The sequence below is a fragment of the Heterobasidion irregulare genome, assembly GCF_000320585.1.
Source record: "Heterobasidion irregulare TC 32-1 unplaced genomic scaffold scaffold_11, whole genome shotgun sequence".
NCBI lineage: Eukaryota > Fungi > Basidiomycota > Agaricomycetes > Russulales > Bondarzewiaceae > Heterobasidion > Heterobasidion irregulare.
The window spans coordinates 1,290,046-1,307,666 of record NW_009258207.1 but is presented as its reverse complement, the minus strand read 5'-3'; the positions used below and the strand labels follow the sequence as shown (position 1 = coordinate 1,307,666).

The window sequence follows — 17,621 nt, the reverse complement described above, 5'->3', positions numbered from 1 at the left end:
CTGAGATGGCAGCCTGGAAGGAGATAAAGATAAGCGCGCGCCTGCTCCAGACGGCTCGAGAGCGACCCGTGGAGTCGTAACTGTGGACAAGCGCAGCTTGAACGGAGAGCTGCGGACACATCAATCGGGTGCTCACAGCGCTCACATCCCAGCGTCCGCGCCTGTGGTGTTCCACGGCGCAGAGAGGCTGCTGGATTGCGAGCTTTGGAAGGAGCGCGGAGACGAAACAGGAGGCTCACGTGCGAATCGCGTGACTGACGCGTCGAAGCGCCCCTTTGGGATTTGCCGCAGCCTGCCGCCGACCCGCGCAATCTAAGGCTTATCTTATCTTGTTCGGAGAGCCATTAAGGCTCGTCTCCGGGCATTATAAGTAGGCACCCGCTACGCCCTCCATGTACCTTGTTTTCTTCCATCCGCCCTCCGCTGATCCAGGCAGAAAAACCTCTCTGAACTTACTTCGTCAGTAAATTTACACAAGCCTCACCCATCATGGCCGCGAACAATGCTACGCCCGTTGCTCCGAGCACTGCGACCGAAGTCAAGCGGACTCCGGGGAACGATGTTCCCACTCATCCTCTTGATCCGCTGACTGCAGACGAGGTGCGTCTCGTTCCATTTATCTTGCTCTGACACCTTCTCATCATCCGTGGGTTTCGCTGTCCAGATCCTCGCAGTCTCGCTCGCGATCCGCCATCATATCGCCGAGAAGACGTCGATCAAGGCCGTTCGCTTCATCACGAATTACCTCCTTCCTCCTCCTAAACGCGCGGTGCTTGCGCATCTCGGCATCCCGCTCGTCACTGGCGAGAAAGTCCGGGAAGAGGACAAGGTTCCGCTCGTCAGAAAAGCCGAAGTTGATGTAAGTGCTGTACATCTATTTGACTCGTTGAGGCTCTGGAGTAGACCTTGAGCTCGCTCACATCCGATCCGAGATCTTGCGTGTGTGGGGCTCACCATGAATTTCGTCATGACTGTCATGGTCCCCACAAATCATTGCTTGGGGACGATTCATATCCATTTCTTTTTTCATCCTTCATTGTAGAGCTCGGCGTGCTGACCCAATTTTATCCTTCAGTTCTTAGATGTCGTTTCCGGGTGTGTTCCCAAGCGGATTCAGTGCTCTCTCATACCAGGCCACCGCTGAACATATCCATCATAACTCTCGTTATCTGTCCTGGTAACTCACTTACAGTGATGCATACGATGCAATCGTCGCGCTTGACTCGAGCACTGGCAAATGGGCCGTCGAGACCCTCGACAAGCTCCCGGAGGGCACCCAGCCTCAGCTCTCGCCCGGGGAGCTCCTTGCCTGCGAAGAGATCGTCAAGGCCGACGAGCGAGTGCGCGCGCTCGCGAAAGCAGTCGGTGCGTTGTCTTCTTTCCTTGGAATCATCTCTGTTCTTTTGTATTTAAAAGTCCGGATGTTAATATGGATTGTACATACAGGTATCGAGCCGCACCAGATTTTCGCCGACGGCTGGTCTATCGGGTACGACGATCGGTTCCCGATCACGCAGCGCATCCAGCAGGCGCTCATGTTCGCTCGCACATCAGAGCACGACAACTTGTACGGCCATCCTCTGGTAAGATACCCCATTCCCCTCTTTCCTCTTACTCTTGCCTGACAATAACGCACTCAGGACTTCATCCCCATTGTGGACATGAACGCTGGAAAAGTGATCCACATCGACTTCCCCGGCCATTACTTGACGACAGACCCCACGTCGCTGACCGTCCCCTCGACTAAGCCCCCGCCACTCGCTGGCACGGACAACGTCGAATCCGCCAACCGCCCACGCATGCCTCCGCCGATGACCCCGCAGGAGTACCTCCCCGATATCCTTGCGGAGGACGCGAAGAAGGCAGGAAAGGAATTCAAGTTCCGAGATGACATCAAACCGCTGCACGTCGTCCAGCCGGAGGGCGTCAGCTTCAAGATGGACGGAAACGTTTTGGAATGGCAAAAGTGGAAGATGCACATCGGTGAGCACCGTTCACCAAAATCCTAATGCGAGTTGATACTTATACAAATGTGGGGATAGGCTTCAGCCAGCGCGAAGGCATCGCACTGTCTACGATTACGTACAACGACGATGGGACGGTCAGGCCGATCTTCTATCGGCTTTCGATGGCGGAGATGGTCGTTCCCTACGGTGCACCTGAACACCCGCACCCGCGGAAGTTCGCGTTCGACACGTGCGTAATTGTCTTGCTTATTTTCAAACACTATGAATTGATATAGACAACAGTGGTGAATATGGAATGGGCACCATGGCGAATGAGCTCTCACTTGGATGCGATTGCCTTGGGCAAATTCACTACCTGGTAAGTCACCCCATCTCCGAGTCCATCTCCGATGAACTCGAACTTACCTCCGATATCACAGTCTGGCGCGTACACCGGCCACGACGGCTCGGCTGTCGTGATCAAGAACGTCATCTGTATCCATGAGGAGGACGCTGGGTTGCTCTGGAAGCACACAGATTACCGCACCGGTGGACGATCACACTCTGTCCGGAGCAGAAGGCTCGTCGTTAGCATGGTTTGCACGCTCGCAAATTATGGTATGCCCATTTGCTGTTATTGCTGCCGCGCTCCATTAATATCCAATCCACCGCAGAGTACATCTGGAACTATCTGTTCTACCAGGACGGCTCCATCGAGCTCGAGATCCGCCTCACTGGGATACTACAGGCCTATGTCTCTGGGCCAAACGAACAGTCTCCTTATGGGGTCCAGGTCGCACCCGGCATCACCGCACAAAATCACCAGCACATCTTTTCTCTCAGGGTGGACTCCATGATTGATGGCCTGTCAAATTCCATCGTCGAGACCGACGTGCTTCCCATCCCCCATGCAACTGGCTCTGAGCGAAACTACGCTGGAAACGGCTTCCGCACGCACGAGCGGGTCCTCAAAGAGGCGAGCGAGGGCGCGCGCGACTGGGATGCTGCGACGGACCGCAGATGGCGCATCGTCAATTCGGCGCGGAAGCACTACGCGACCGGTCAGCCCGTCGGGTACTCGCTCGGTGTCAAGGGCGGTGTGACGGCATGGCTACCGCGGCCGGACGGCTGGGTGGGCGAGCGAGCGAGGTTCGCAAGCAAGACGATGTGGGTGATGCGGGACGACGAGCAGGTTGGAACAAAGGGGGGCAGGATGTGGCCTGCAGGGAAGTACGTGCCGCAGGCGCGGGGCGAGCCAGAGGATAGCGTTGGCAAGTGGCTCGAGAAGGACGGAAAGGAGGGGAAGACGATCGAGGACGAGGACTTGGTCGTTTTCCTGACCGTGGGCACGACGCACATCCCGCGGCCGGAAGATTGGCCCGTGTAAGTGTCTTCTCCTGCGCGTTCTCGATTTCCTTCGTGGAGCGCAGCGTCAAAACCTTTGCTGACATCGCGTTTTCTTCCAGCATGCCTGTCGACCATCTCCGCGTCACGTTCAAGCCCAGTGGCTTCTTCACTGCCAATCCAGCGCTTGACGTCCCCGGTGGGATCGACCCCAAGAGCGTCAACGCATTCGGAGGCGAGGGCTCGAGTTCGACTTGCTGCTCAAATTGAATGGGGAAGCCCAAGGACAAAAGAAGCGTAGGTTATACGTGCCGGAGTTCAAACAAAATGTACTACGAAGGAAATCTCTCGGAATGTAGCTTAATTATAAGGGGGCTGGATCAGGCTTATCAGCGTAGCTGAAACGGACATGTTACTACAGCGTGTATCACCTATCTATTTCCACAATTCCATCTTCATTTTCATTCCCCTATGCCGTACAGAAATGCTAGCACTCACTCCACTCCGATTAGCAAGTCCTACAACATAGCCGCACCGAGGGCGTCTTCACAGCCTGTCTGATAAGTACGCTCGATTTAGCGCATGTCCCTTCCGCAAAGTATCCTCTCGTTAAATGAACGAAGTAGATGCACGCTGCGCCCATAAGGCCCTACAAGATACCACGAAGCAAGAGAAAGTGGACTAACCGAGGAACCTCCTTCCATACAGCTCCGGTGCCATGGACTAAGATGCAGTAAACGAGCACTTCCATAGAAAAAGTAGACGCAAGAAACGGAAGCCAGTGCCAAACCGGTCATAGCTGCGAACTTCTTACCCCTATCATCCTCCAGCCTCCACGCCCCGTCGTGTCATGCGAGATCAGAGCCTAAATTTGCAGGGACGCGGATTCGAGAATGTGATAAGCATTTCCACACGGAAAGCGCATGGAGCAGTCGCCTGTGCCGCCTGACGACCCAAAAAAACATAACTGGTCCCGTGCTCTCAAACGCAATATAATCGAAGACTATACCTCCTGAGTCCCTGATTAAAAGCTGAGGCCTTGCTCACTCTTGGGGATGGGTGGGCCCTCCACCTTCCATACATTCTTCTTCCTCTTATCTCTATTGGCACCGTCTGCGTCATCCATACGATCATCGTCGACATCCGCAGCGCGCAAGCTGGGGCGGATGCCTAGCGTGGCGCAGAGAAGTTTGTAGCGTGACCGCGTCTGGCGCTGGAGAGCCGAGATATCTACACCGTCGTCGTCGGATCCAGTCAGACTTGTGCTCGGATTTACGCGAGGGAAATGTGACGTGATGTCGAGGAGCTGTCGAGCGTGATGCATTACACGACTGTTGTAAAAGTGAATGAGTAGTGCAAAGTCAGAGTTGAGCACGCCACCCGGGAAAGGCTCGGCGCCGTGACTGGAGACGCAATGAGGCTAATATAATGCGATCTTGCTCATGTACTGTAGCTCCAATCCATGTCATGAGCTCGGTCATAGTGATGAATAGCACCTCGGGAGCAGGGTACCTCCGACAACGGCTAGAAAACGCCCAGTGACGTTTTATTGTCATCGTGACCAGGATCGTGCTGTCAGGACATGGATCCTGCCAGCAACCGAAAAGTGACAGGTGTGGGCAAGGAACCCTGATGAGAAATATAACGGCCTCGGGGAATGTCACGAACGAGCAAAAGCAAGACTCAACTCGTCTGTCCAGCCGGTGAGCGCGTAGAATGCGACCCAAGCCCTTGCAAATCCCTCGTAGAAAGCAATCTCCTCCCACATCTCGAAGCCCTTCTCCTTACCCAAAGCCCGGCCTTCAATCAGTCCATGGATGCGTCCGTGCGCAAAGCCATCTTCATAGCCGCTGTTGTAGAAACTGTGAAACACGCCCTTGTGAGATCACAAGCAAGTGCCATTTGAAAAAATCATCGTACGCACGTTTGTTCGACGTCGACAAGGTCTTCAAGATCGAAATCGGCCATGTCAATAGAAAGACAAGTGTGAAGACTGAAGAAATAGAGGCAACCGAGAGCAGCTACTAGGGATTTATCTCAGATCTGATATATACGGATAATTTTAGTCATCTAAGCCCTTGCCAACATCCGATGGATAATGTAACCAAAACCCATCGACGGCACGGAATTCGGAGCGTAGACACAACCTGACACAACATCTGGATCGAGAAAATGAACAATGCCAAGTCTGCGACAATGATTCAAGTATAACTTATTTGGTGGCTCCGATCTCTCTCACGCAGCTACGATCTCGGGCAGTGGAAGACACTCATGTATCCCACTTCGAACACGCGTAGACCTCGGCACTCCACTCCAATTAGGATCGTGGAAACAAGCGATGACCCCATTGACATCCCGCGTTCTTGGAAATTCGCGAACTATAAACAAAAGCGGCCGGATGCGAGCTGGACATCCGTCTATCTTGCGGTTACGATATGGGGCTGCTTGGGGTAACTCTGATCGATATCATATCGGTGGAACAGACATACGAGCTAGGTACTTCCAGCTGCCATTCTAAACACATCACTGACGAAGCAGCTCAAGAAACAACCACCGATTGGTTGATGCAAGGTTGATTTAGAATTTTCTGCGATAGCTACCCACCCTCATCTGCATCAACGATCTGCGAAGCCAGAAATAGTATATGGTAAGCGCAAGGTCGCGCGGATGCACGCACGAAGCTGAACTTAGATAGCACGGCGTGTTAACACGAAGGCACCCGGCGAAAATAAATTTGCGTCGGTCCTGGCCTGTTCTGCCGTGATAGTTAATCTGCTCATAGTTGGGACAAGGGTGGCCACGCGACCAACGACTGTAATTAGTGCGAGCGACGGGATACAGCGAGACTGGGGACTAAGAAGGCTGAAACACGGAATAAGGAACAGAAGAGACAAACAGTAGAGTGTGATATCGATGCGGGTATCCGACGTCCATAGATGTGCATGCATGCGAAGTAGGGGTGAACCGACGCTGTTGGAATGAGACCGGACAAGAGGAGAAGAAACCGACGGAAGGAACGTGAGCAGTCGGGCGACGAGGGCAACTCGGACGAGGATGCCTGAGCGTGCGGGTGGGTGCTGTCGTAAATGCAGGACCACAAAGCGCGCGAAAATGCGTCCGGATGAAATATTAAGGTTCAGACCTGATAACCGTCATTGACAGCCAAGGGGACTAAAGAAGCAAAAAAGTAAGACGAACCAAGCTGAGCTCCAACGTCCAAACTCTGCGGGCCCACAGCTTCACGCTTCTCGGCTGTTCCCCGTTCGGCGTCAGATCGATTTCGATCCCGTCCCACCAGCATTTCCGCTGAAGCGATGAACGATAAATAGACAGCAGCATGAATGTGCAAGCAATTTAGCCGATCGTGAATCGAGAAGTGAGAGAACGAAAACAGAACGCACGGCAGGTTTCCGCCAGAAGAGCAGTAGTTTCTGCGCCGTACTCATCTGGTTGTAGTCGATCGTGACTTGTCGCTCACCTGCTGGAGACGTCGAGTGCACGATGCCTGTCTTGAGCAGAACCAATGCTATTGACGAAATGCAGCATCGCGAAGGCTCCACCGCGCGATATCCCCATTCGTCGTCGCGGTCAAAACCACTGTGGATGAAAGCAAAGAAGATCAGATCAGATAGTCACATGCGAAAATGTGAAAGACAAGAGATTTCACGTGTACAGCGAAACATACCTCATGCATAGCATATCGATCAGATGCTGTTCCGCAATATTGTTCTCCTTGTTCACATTGCGTTGCAGCGCTGTGAATATGTTGCGCTTGTCAAGCAGATACTCCCCACAATTCCGTTTCAGCTCCAGCAGGCCTTCGTTGGCGATCCCGTTCGAGTCTGTGGCAGCGCCGCTGTTTTTCGGAGGGATAGAGAAATACTCAAGCTCTTCGCGGAGAACAATTATGGCTTGTTTGGTAAGAAGCGGATTCTGAGCTGGAGCGAATTCAGGCGAAGGTGCGTTCTCGATATATGGCTGTTGTGCGGCAAAGAGACCCGGGGTAGTCTCTGTACCGTAGAACGTGTCTGAGGCGTTGCGAAAGAATTGTAGGACGTAAGAGAAACAATCTGGGTCGAACTAAGGGAGACGACGTTGGCGATCGTGATTGACGCAGTGCGGCATCACTTGCAGGTTATGCGAATAACACGTACATCTACACCATAGAGCTCTTCCTCTTCCGAGTTCTCTCCACCATCGGAGAGGGCGATGCTTTGACGGCTGAGAACAAGGCCGTTGGGGAACAGGCACAGGAGGACGGACTCTGGGAGGTTCATGATGGTTTCGCGGTCGACTGAGAAGCGTTTGCCGCGAAGATCAAGAGACAGCCGTGTGAGGAGAGGAGGTTGCAAAGCAGCTTGGGTCGGGACCTGCTGGACCTGCGTTATTGGGGAGGAGGACATTGTGGCTGCCATTGCTGACGACGACGACGACAACCAGCACAGGCGTCTGAGGTTATGTGTTCGAACAGCGCGGGCACAATAGGATAACGGAATGATTAGCTAATTCAGGCCTGTTAACCACCATCCGGGTTGACGGAGTCGGCAGAACCGAGCAACGAATAGTGGTCCGTTAAATTACTGTGTTTATCGAGCAGCAGGGCCATGAGGCGGCCTGAAGGATCAAATGGGGCAGACGGAGAATTCTTGTTTGTGGGTTCTCCTGAACGGATGATGAGTGATCTCGGTGCGCGAACCCTGCAGCCTCTCACTCGTTTTACTTTTTAAGCAAGAGAACCATCCGACCTCCGTTTCGAATCTCCGACAATTACTATCCTCTGGTTATCCTCCACCGCCTCTTCCCAGCTCCTTCCATGCGCGCCCTCCGCCGGCCAATACCCTAACAACCCTCCCTCCCCCATATATTCCAGCATTTTCTCGATTTAGGCCTATTTCATCTGTCTTCTCTCTACCTCTCCTTCCTCTCGCCCGCATACCCAATTTATCGTCTATTTCTCTGAGCATTTCTGCGTATCATGGCCGCACCCCCTCCACCTCCCGGAATCTTCAGGCCTCCCGGCCCACACCACTCTATAGCGACCCTCGTCCTCATCGAGAACTCGGAGGAGATGTACCCGCGCTGGAACGATCTTCGAGATCAATATCTTCCTACTCTACTGGGAACCATGAGAATGATAAACCCCGTCGTCCCAGTGCGTCCCTCAACACTTCCTGGAGTGCCCCGGCTGACAAACCCCACAGATTCAAGTGTTATGGCTGACGAGCTGTCCCGCACCTACTTCCGGCGAAATGTCCTCCACACCTCAGAACAGCTCGAGGCAGTTCAATCAGCTTCCGGAGCTGCGCTTCAACCCGCAGCCGAACAACCGCATATCGCTGGGAACACTGCATCGTGGCATTGACGCAAGTCCATTCATCACCTTTTCATTTTCTTCTAACCTACTCCTCGGTCTGACCACGTTCCCGATAGCTCCTCGCATCGACCTATCAAAAGGTTCCTACCACTCGTCATCTGTTCGTTGTCGCAGCCTCGAGCCCTTCAGATGATGTAGATAGCCCCTCAACCATTTCGGGCACTTCGGAGGCCCGTTCCGCATGGAAGTTTCTCGCGGAGAAATTGCATCGAGTACTTCTCCCCATTCATTACACCTTATTTTTTCTGATTTTGTTTTCACAAAAAAGGAAGACATCCACCTGCACATGATCCTCAACCCCAAGAGCAACACAACCGTGTTCGTTGACTTATTCTACGAAACCGTAAGCATTGGTCCTGTCACGGTATCTGATTTTGATCCGATTCGTATTCCCCATTTAGTTGCGTCTGCAAGAGCGCCAGGAAACGCCTCTTTGGTTCAAGGTCGATCATCAAAAATATTTTTTTTACCTCTCGAGGGATACCGAAGATGATGGTGCGCGCTTCCTTTTTCGTGGATATGAAAGGATTCTCAAACACTAGCTCGTTTCACAGGCGTGATTGGTGTACCTGGGCAGTCAATGGACCTAATCACGAGTCAAAACTTCCAGCCATGTGCAGCGAACCCTGATTACTACTCATCTGCGCCCCCCAGGATTCCTCTCCCACGAAACAACAGCTTCCCCCCAGCAGCACAATCCTTTCGTCATGCCGGCAGACCATACGGATCGCTTCGGCCTGAACCCGAAGAGACAAAGCCAACCCTTGTGAAGCACCTGCAGAAGATCCACGGCCTCACGAAAAAACGCACCTATGGACTCCAGCCAACCCGTCAACCTTTCGTTCGCGACGAAAGTCCAGAAAATCCTTATTCGAAGAACCCTAACCCTAATGGCGATGCCCCAAGCTCTTCCCCGACATACACCTCCCCGCCACGCCCTCTGATGCAATCTCGCCGCAGTAGTGGCGTAACGAAAAGAAAGAACTCGGATGCGCAGCGACGAGCTAAGCAGTCTCCACCGCTTTTCACCACGACTGTTCGTGATCCTCGGGTATCGTCTCCCGACTCCGACTCTTCCACTTCCTCGCCAACATCTGTATCACCGCTAAGCGCTATCTCGCCTGTCATCGCGGTCCCCATGCACGTCGATTACCATTCAGCCATGGCGAGTTTAGGCCTCAAGGGGGGTGTGGACCAACTCCAGGCGTTGCCGCCTTCTTCAGGAGACATGACTCCTGAAGTCGTCTATCCCTCTGCTCCGCTTACGGACACCGTCACTCCGATCTGGCACGATGAAAAGCCTTCACTGACCTCGCTCGGGGTGAACGCTATGGATGTCGGCATACCTCCGGACCCAGTGGTTCTCGGGCATATCAGCCATAACAGAAACTACGACGAAAACTTGACGAGTGCGCCGAACCATGTCAATGATGATGCGCAACGGCACCCAAGACAGGCTACCATGGTGTCGTCTCAAAACTCTCCTGACGAAGTCCCTCTACCGCCGCCAGACTTCCCGCCTCCTAATCGGCCCCCGTATCCGGCGACCGCGTATCCATCTACGAGAGATTCGTTCAGTCGTCCCCAACTGCAACTCGCTCCGAACCTCCTCGCTACCCCCCCTCCCCCGCAGGTCCAGACCTCACCTATGTCCTTGCATTCCAACCCGCATACACAGCCCCTTGATGACGGCGACAAACCGTTCATCTTTTATCCCGAATACGAGCGATCAATGTCGGCTGGTGAATTCCACAGCTCGCCTGCAGTTGACTATCAAGCAGCGCAGCCGTACCCACCTCCGCCTCAACCTCCCCCGTCTCATGATGGCTATCCGGCCTCTTGGTCCGCGCCGCAGTCCACAGACTATTCCCACATACTGAATCCCGCGGTCTCGCCTGGCATGCTAAGGAGTATTCCGCTCTCGCATCCCCCGGCGCAAGTCTATGGATACCAATACGGTGTCGGCGGGCCTTCCGCAGCATATATGAATTTCGGACCTATGCAGCAACCAGCGGTGCAGACCTGGACAGGTTATTCATAGTGGTAGGCCCGCAACGGTTGTACGTTTCCCTTCTTCTTTTCGTTATCAGTTTGCGCTATCGTGCTCTGACAGTTTGCTTCTCCCTGTTATTTTTTTCTTTGCATAAATGCTAACGTGATCTGTCCCTCCGTCGACGTCATGTACTCGCGACTGCTAGACTCTTTTCTTCTCGTTGTCATTTTATGTATTTCGATACTCATCTCTGACTTCACATCTCGCATGCTTAGCGCCCGCGGCGTGAGCACTCACGCCTATTCTTGTTCTGTAGCAAGCGTTCATGGACCCCTGTTAGTTCTTTATCTGTGTATGCTAGGTGCTTTTTGGGTCCATTCTTGGTGTCTTCGCTGTACGGTACGCCTACGTTTGGTTTTGGGACTTTGTAGGCTACTGTATATCCCCAATGTCACATTTGTCGTTTGCTGACGTCGTCGACGGTTCCTTCCTATCTCTCGTTCAAGAGGTTCGCTTCAGCAGTCTCATCGGTTCCGTGGCCCTCGGGAAGTCATTCATACTATCTTTGGTTCTCTCAGTGGAACGAGTTCGACAATGATAAGGACACGTTCTGACGAAATACCATAGATCGTAGTACGAGATATCTAAGCCTTCTGATGAGACAGCGAAGATTGACTACAACCCTACAAAACACATATGCAGACCAATATACTCAGACAGTTTAGATGATGCCCTCGTAGGCGATCACAACCTCACTGTCCCTTCATGATAGACTCAATGCGAGCTGTCTGAATCCGCGAGCGTAGGTCGAGTAAGACCGGATACCCGAAGATGGTAATCGCCGTAATATATGATATCTAAAAACAACGTCACTTTTAGCGAGAACAATCACGTGCATCTGTGGACGAACCGCAGTTGAGAAGGGCATCTGGTGTTTCTTCGCCAGCAGGGTCGCGTAAAGCCCTTCTCCGGCGTGTACCACGCCGAGGAATACCCAAATGAAGGCCATGGTTGTCTGCCCACCAACCAGTGAATGTAGGAATTGTCCAACAGCCCACACCGGTGACGGATCGTTGACTGGAGCATAGGTGGTATACACTAGAAAACTGATAAGAGAGAACGTCTGGAACGTCCTGAGTGGGAGGCGAAACGAGGTGATCGGAGGTGCTTTCGCCTGAAAGCTGGGTGAGGCAATACACTAATGCCAGCGACGAAGATGCCTACAGTTCCTAGCGCCTCATCTGCGTCTGCCTTCATACTGAGAAGACGAGGTTTGACTTCCTCGTAACCTGCGAGCGGGGGATTAAATGGCACATGAACAGATTGTCTAGAAGAATTCGCTTTCGTCTGATATGAAAGCTTCATGCCCTGTAGGATACGATATAAGTGAGCGATGAGGGGAAAAAAAGTGGTCGCACACAAACCTGTGAGTCTATAGACTCCATCTTCGCGCTAGTTATGTGCTCTCGGATCTGGCCATAGTGTTTCGCGTACGAGACGAGTGTGTCTGGGTGGCTAGACATATACATGCACAGGAAGCCAGATTTGTCTGCGACGGGGTCGGTCATAGCTGTGCAGAGATACTGGACTACACGCTTGTTGTATGAAGAGTCGACGAAAGCGAGGGAACAGAACACGCAAGCTCCTTTGAAGTTATCTCAGGCGTACCCAGGAACGCGGAACGCGGGCATTATGAGTCATCACGTGTTTTACCCCACTCCGAGTTAGAAGCCCTCGGATTGGACACCACCCCATTCACCGGTTGTCTCGACTACAACAGTTAGGAACAGTAGATACAAGTTCTCCTGGCTAAGGCAGGTGTCGTCTGTTGTTCGTTGACATGCGATAAAATGCAATTGCTATCAGGAGGCTCTGGCTATGTGCTGACTCAACGTTGTTTGGCAACAGCTTCTGATCCAAACAACCTTCTGGAGTTTTCCGAATTTGGCTAGGAATAGCAGAGGCTAGCATCCGGTACACCGATGCTCCAGCTCACGCGAAGCACCTACAAGCGCAGCCTACAGTCGGGAAGAGTACGAACGTACGCTGCCAAGGCACATACAGGTCGTTATGATGGTATGTTTTTTTTCTTTGACTCGCTACTTAGTGATGCGGCGACTCTCTTTTTGGGTGACTGATCATGGAGCACTTTTGCCTGATGTCCCCAAGAGACGTTTGATGCTCGACCAAAAAGCGACCGCTATTCATTCTCGAGACCTGAACCTTTTTTTGTCTCCATCTCGTGCTTTTCTCGGAAGGGGTGTGCACAGTGCCACGTTCACACAATCATTCTCGCTGGTCTGAGTCCTAGCGGACAGAGGACTGGAGGTGGTTTCACCGGATGCCGCGTGGAACATTGGTTGCTACAGCACGGCACCTGAGTTGCCGTGGAAATTATAGCAGCGGGCATCACAACTGCATCGAGCCACGTACATGCGGGCTTGATGATCCATTGTCTACTGTCACCGCCCCACGATACCCTATTACGGATGCATCTCTAAACGGTGCAATTCTCCGCCCTTGTCTGGCGCTAGATGTGACGAGGCCTCTTACGTCTTGGAGTCTGGCACCTCATCTCGGAATTCCCCTCGGAAGATTCCCATAGCCCCTTTCCCTCGCTGATACACTGGTTGTTCTTGTTTATGCTCTCTTTGCCATGTCATCCATATGTAACCATTCCAGAAGCATGGTTTGGTGCTGATTTCCTCATCGAGTACGAACAGTCGATTTCCCGTCTCTCACATTTTTCCGACCGTCCCTCCACTCCAACAAATTGCTTACCATGTCGTTTCTATAGTCTGTGTCATTGGCGGTGGTCATGCAGGCTGTGAAGCTGCCGCAGGCTCAGCACGCACAGGTGCACGGACCCTTTTACTCACTCAGCGGTTGGACACGATAGGAGAATTGTCCTGTAATCCCTCCATTGGTGGTGTCGGCAAAGGGACCCTCGTCAGAGAAATCGATGCGCTTGATGGCGTTATGGGCAGGGTAGCGGGTAAGTAACATACTGTCTATCTGATTGATCTGGGGCTAATACATCTCGCTCTGGGTTCTAGACAAGGCTGGGATACAGTTCCATATATTGAATCGATCAAAAGGCGCTGCCGTATGGGTATGTTGTCGCTGTGGCCTTCTCCCATTTGATCAGCTATCTGACTGACGTGTCCTCTACTACACAGGGCCCACGAGCTCAGATTGACCGCACACTCTATAAACGGCACATGAAACACACGCTATCCAGTTACCCAAACCTCGATATATGGTCCGGAAGCGTTTTCGATCTTGTCTTTGATAAAAGCCGTTTCAATGACGAGTCGGACGCAAATCAGGAGAGATGGGGCACGGTCAATGGCGTTCGTCTAGGTAATCTCCCTTTCAAGGTAAATATTCGTGTTCTTCCACTTAAATTTGCCGACAGACTCGGGCGAGGTCATTGACTGCTCCCGCGTCATCCTCTGCACGGGCACCTTCCTCTCTGGAGAGATTCACATCGGTATCTTCCAATCACCTTCCTTCGTTCAGCCTGGCCAAATTTAGTGATCCTTTTCCCGAATGCACAGGGATGAAACGCTTCCCCGCTGGGCGTATGAACGAACAACCTACGCATGGCCTGTCTGCTTCCCTCAACGCGGCCGGATTCCAGCTCGGGCGTCTTCAGACTGGCACCCCGGCACGACTTGATGGCAGCACGATCAATTACGATGGCATGGAGCGCCAGGATGGAGATCGAGAGCCTCATCCATTCAGTTTCATCAATCGAACGGTCGACAACAAGGTAAATCGACGATTAGGAAACTACTTCTCTTATAAGTGACGGTGCCTGATAGGATAACCAAGTGGCATGTTTCAAAACCTTCACCACGCCGGCCACGCACAAACTCATCCGGGACAGCATGCATGGTAGCGTTCACATTCAGGAGACCAAGAAGGGTTAGTAGCCTTCACTTGACACGCTTTCATGGAACTCAATCACACTCGGTTCTCAGGCCCAAGATACTGCCCTTCCCTTGAGGCCAAGGTCACCCGATTCGCACAGAAGGAGAATCACACGATCTGGCTTGAGCCCGAAGGATATGAGTCCAGTACGTTAGCGCCAGCATGGATCATATGTTACAAACGTTAATTCTTGTTATAGACCTCGTTTATCCCAATGGCATCTCAAATAGCATGTCAGAGGAGCTGCAAGAGCCTATGTTGCGCACAATACCAGGGCTAGAGAATGTCAAGATGGTGAAGCCGGCGTATGGCGTTGAGTATGACTTCGTAGACCCAAGAGAGTTAACTGGTGCGAAATCAGCTATAGTTTGGTCATGCGAAATCGGCCCTCATTGTCTTCGCCACAACCAGCTACTCTTGAGACAAAACGGATCAAGGTAAGCCGAACTCTGAGGCCTCTTCTTTGTTCTATCTAATTGTTCCACAGGGTCTTTTCCTTGCCGGTCAAATCAACGGCACCACAGGATACGAAGAAGCAGCAGCTCAGGGAGCTATAGCGGGCATAAACGCTGGATTGGAGGCGCAGCAACGTCCCCCCTTGATTGTCACCCGTGCCGATGGATATGTGGGCGTGATGATTGATGATCTGATCACACGGGGTGCGGAAGAACCCTGTGAGTTTGTCTCGTTCCCGGCACTGTCCCGAAATTTGCTGACATGCCATAGACCGCATGTTTACTTCGCGATCTGAATACCGTATGACGCTACGAAGCGACAATGCAGACGCGCGCCTAACCGAGAAAGGTATGAAGTTCCGCCATGCGACTATCTCGCTACTCATCCGTCATCCTATGCACAGGCAGGGTGGCTGGTGTGGTGTCAGACGAGCGATGGGCGATCTTCAATAGAACACGGGACGAGATGGGGCGGGTTATGCAGCTCATGAAGGGGCTAGCCTTGAGTCCTCAAGGGTGGGAGAAACATGGATTTGACGTGCGTCGAGACGGGGTCATGCGAAGGTACATTACTTGACGTTCGCTTGCTCTCAACCGTTTTCGTTGCTTAAATGATCTGCGGCGATACAGCGCTTTTGACATGCTTCGGTACCCCCAGCTGCGAACATCTTCCTTTTTCAAAACCATTCCGGAACTCGCATCCGTGGACCCATATATTCTCTCTCGTATAGATATCGATGGTAGTTCTCGTTGGATCATCTCTCATCATTCATTATTCATCTAGTTTTCATAGGTCGCTACTCCTCACACCTTCGTCGGCAAGAAGCGGATCTACGCGCGTTTATGGAGGACGAAAGCCTTGAATTACAACATGGAATCAACTACTCTGAAGTTGTTGGCTTGAGCTCCGAAGAGAAGGAGCGGCTAGCCCGTGTTCGACCCCGAAGCCTTGTACGTCACAAGTTTTGCAAAATGAACTTTTATGCTGACTATTGGCCGCCGTCTCGTTCTGGCTGTTATATGCGCTAAAGGGGGCTGTCAAGCGAATGGAAGGTATGACGCCTAAGGGCGTCATTGCTCTGCTCAGGCATGCTAAGCGCACCTTCGGACGGGCGCAAGCGGTGCTCCAGCCTGCCGTACTTTAGCTGCAAGTACACTTCTTTCATGAAGAACACCCGAGGGCTTCCCATTCCGTAAATTACATGAGGACCACTAATTCACACTTGCTCGTATTTCACGACCGTCGTGAGTCTCCAGCTGGGTATGGGCATCCCATATCACTAGGCAGGGAGTGGTATCGAAACGACGCCAATTTCCCGGTGCGTCACAGAGCCCTTACATATAATCCTCAAGCGCTTGATACCAGACTGAATTCTGCACGGAAAACATCCCTCCTATTTTGTGAGTCATAATTTACTTTCACCCAGCTTTCGAAACGTCTGCCTCAGCGCCAATGAATCTTGCGATTGAACGTTCAACAACGAGAATTCAAGAGGTCATGAGGTATGCAACATAGGCTTGTACACGGTGATGTTTAACCCAGAAGGGTCAAGAACAAAGGAGCCGTACTCACCGTGATAACCTCATGGCTATAAATCGCGTATGCCTCGACTATCAAACATTTAACTTAGATCTTGAAAATGTCGGTAGCATGAGAGGGCTCTCGCATTTGCTCTTTTGGAGCTAGCTCGTCATCCTGATGCCCAATACTTCGTCGAAAATAGCTAACTCTCACCGTGCTGCGTGTGCGACAAGTGTGTTGAATCACTGGTTATCACTCCGCCGTCGATGTTCGTTGGAGGATGGGACACGTCACTGGCGATGTGTGGTTTTACGCACCTATCGGTGCTGAAATAATACTTTTGATAGCTGTATATCCAAGCATGGCATCCCCCTACCAATTTTGAGTACCGAATCATGATTAAACTCCTAGAAACTCATTCAGGTTGGTCCAGCTTCGACTCGAGGGACACCAGATTATAGGTGAAACCGCCCAAGGGCTTACTGAGGGCTGGAGTTGGGCCCGAGGCGCATTGACCCCTTCTCGTGGGTGAGTGGCAGAAGAGCTAGATCAGGAGGACGTCCACAAATACGTGGGTCTCGGAGGCAGGGGGAGTCTTATCAACTCGCGCTGAACTTGGTCGAAATGAGGTCCTGTCCGTTTTGATTTCAGATCAAAGAGCCCGCCGAGTTCCTGGATCAATATTACGTGATAATTGCCAGGTGTCGCCAGCGCCCTCGCGTCTTCATCAGAGCCTCTGACATGGACAGACACAGACAGTTCGGCCTGAATGTGATGCGGGCTATCAGCTAGGCCCCTACTACTCCAGGCACCGTCGCCATCTGAGACCAGGTGCTCAAGAGGACCACAGCTGCTTCTCGTGAACCTCTTGTTGTCTGTCTGGTCTCGTTCGCATATCTCTTCGCGTGCGTGTCACCGCAATATTCAATCTCATCGTATGTAGATGGCACTGATTAGTTGGGCGACTAACGATTGTCATCCGCATGTTCCTGATCGTTCAGTCTCGTGCCCCACTGTCTTTAGTGTTGCAGTGCAATTTGTTGCTTCTCTC

General features: G+C 52.2%; 7 protein-coding genes across 7 annotated transcripts; 3 read left to right on the top strand and 4 right to left on the bottom strand.

Annotated features, from left to right (window-relative positions):
• Positions 1 to 489: 489 nt before the first annotated feature.
• On the top strand, positions 490 to 3,761 carry HETIRDRAFT_460901 (uncharacterized protein; the record flags this gene model as incomplete). The annotated part of the gene is made up of 11 exons (XM_009553346.1): positions 490 to 600; positions 665 to 859; positions 1,076 to 1,095; positions 1,193 to 1,365; positions 1,447 to 1,583; positions 1,641 to 1,983; positions 2,043 to 2,196; positions 2,250 to 2,325; positions 2,387 to 2,564; positions 2,621 to 3,329; positions 3,413 to 3,761. 11 exons carry the CDS (start codon positions 490 to 492, stop codon positions 3,558 to 3,560), a joined length of 2,244 nt encoding a protein of 747 aa, XP_009551641.1. The 3' UTR covers positions 3,561 to 3,761.
• A 553-nt stretch (positions 3,762 to 4,314) lies between these two features.
• HETIRDRAFT_328534 (uncharacterized protein) lies at positions 4,315 to 5,258 on the bottom strand (the record flags this gene model as incomplete). Its single annotated transcript, XM_009553345.1, has 3 exons — positions 4,315 to 4,621; positions 4,979 to 5,152; positions 5,215 to 5,258. 3 exons carry the CDS (start codon positions 5,256 to 5,258, stop codon positions 4,315 to 4,317), a joined length of 525 nt encoding a protein of 174 aa, XP_009551640.1.
• A 719-nt stretch (positions 5,259 to 5,977) lies between these two features.
• Positions 5,978 to 6,238, bottom strand: HETIRDRAFT_327946 (uncharacterized protein; the record flags this gene model as incomplete). The annotated part of the gene is made up of 1 exon (XM_009553344.1): positions 5,978 to 6,238. The coding sequence occupies one exon, from the start codon at positions 6,236 to 6,238 to the stop codon at positions 5,978 to 5,980; it is 261 nt and encodes an 86-aa protein (XP_009551639.1).
• HETIRDRAFT_389803 (uncharacterized protein) lies at positions 6,086 to 7,722 on the bottom strand. The gene is made up of 5 exons (XM_009553343.1): positions 7,445 to 7,722; positions 6,976 to 7,370; positions 6,692 to 6,887; positions 6,489 to 6,596; positions 6,086 to 6,432 (listed from the first exon to the last, which is right to left on the bottom strand). Exons 1-5 carry the CDS (start codon positions 7,703 to 7,705, stop codon positions 6,427 to 6,429), a joined length of 966 nt encoding a protein of 321 aa, XP_009551638.1. The 5' UTR covers positions 7,706 to 7,722; the 3' UTR covers positions 6,086 to 6,426.
• A 514-nt stretch (positions 7,723 to 8,236) lies between these two features.
• Positions 8,237 to 11,132, top strand: HETIRDRAFT_480909 (uncharacterized protein). The gene is made up of 6 exons (XM_009553342.1): positions 8,237 to 8,442; positions 8,492 to 8,653; positions 8,721 to 8,876; positions 8,933 to 9,007; positions 9,066 to 9,159; positions 9,219 to 11,132. The coding sequence occupies exons 1-6, from the start codon at positions 8,266 to 8,268 to the stop codon at positions 10,703 to 10,705; spliced, it is 2,151 nt and encodes a 716-aa protein (XP_009551637.1). The 5' UTR covers positions 8,237 to 8,265; the 3' UTR covers positions 10,706 to 11,132.
• A 277-nt stretch (positions 11,133 to 11,409) lies between these two features.
• Positions 11,410 to 12,225, bottom strand: HETIRDRAFT_327988 (uncharacterized protein; the record flags this gene model as incomplete). The annotated part of the gene is made up of 4 exons (XM_009553341.1): positions 11,410 to 11,514; positions 11,568 to 11,831; positions 11,882 to 12,025; positions 12,082 to 12,225. The coding sequence occupies 4 exons, from the start codon at positions 12,223 to 12,225 to the stop codon at positions 11,410 to 11,412; spliced, it is 657 nt and encodes a 218-aa protein (XP_009551636.1).
• Positions 12,226 to 12,639: 414 nt separating this feature from the next.
• HETIRDRAFT_156799 (uncharacterized protein) lies at positions 12,640 to 16,287 on the top strand (the record flags this gene model as incomplete). Its single annotated transcript, XM_009553340.1, has 16 exons — positions 12,640 to 12,733; positions 13,455 to 13,652; positions 13,714 to 13,769; positions 13,837 to 14,020; positions 14,076 to 14,150; positions 14,218 to 14,432; positions 14,485 to 14,587; positions 14,644 to 14,739; positions 14,793 to 14,942; positions 15,005 to 15,030; positions 15,081 to 15,267; positions 15,320 to 15,397; positions 15,453 to 15,612; positions 15,679 to 15,788; positions 15,842 to 15,999; positions 16,080 to 16,287. The coding sequence occupies 16 exons, from the start codon at positions 12,640 to 12,642 to the stop codon at positions 16,191 to 16,193; spliced, it is 2,004 nt and encodes a 667-aa protein (XP_009551635.1). The 3' UTR covers positions 16,194 to 16,287.
• Positions 16,288 to 17,621: the final 1,334 nt, after the last annotated feature.

Bases quoted from the DNA above. Each gene is read 5' to 3' on its own strand.
- HETIRDRAFT_480909 (XM_009553342.1), top strand. From the start codon at position 8,266: ATGGCCGCACCCCCTCCACCTCCCGGAATCTTCAGGCCTCCCGGCCCA. The intron at 8,654-8,720 runs GCAAGTCCATTC...CGTTCCCGATAG, and splicing joins CACTGCATCGTGGCATTGAC to CTCCTCGCATCGACCTATCA. The intron at 8,877-8,932 runs GTACTTCTCCCC...TTCACAAAAAAG, and splicing joins TCGCGGAGAAATTGCATCGA to GAAGACATCCACCTGCACAT.
- HETIRDRAFT_389803 (XM_009553343.1), bottom strand. From the start codon at position 7,705: ATGGCAGCCACAATGTCCTCCTCCCCAATAACGCAGGTCCAGCAGGTC. The intron at 7,371-7,444 runs GTACGTGTTATT...CGTCTCCCTTAG, and splicing joins AAGAGCTCTATGGTGTAGAT to TTCGACCCAGATTGTTTCTC. The intron at 6,597-6,691 runs GTGCGTTCTGTT...TCATCGCTTCAG, and splicing joins TCTTCTGGCGGAAACCTGCC to CGGAAATGCTGGTGGGACGG.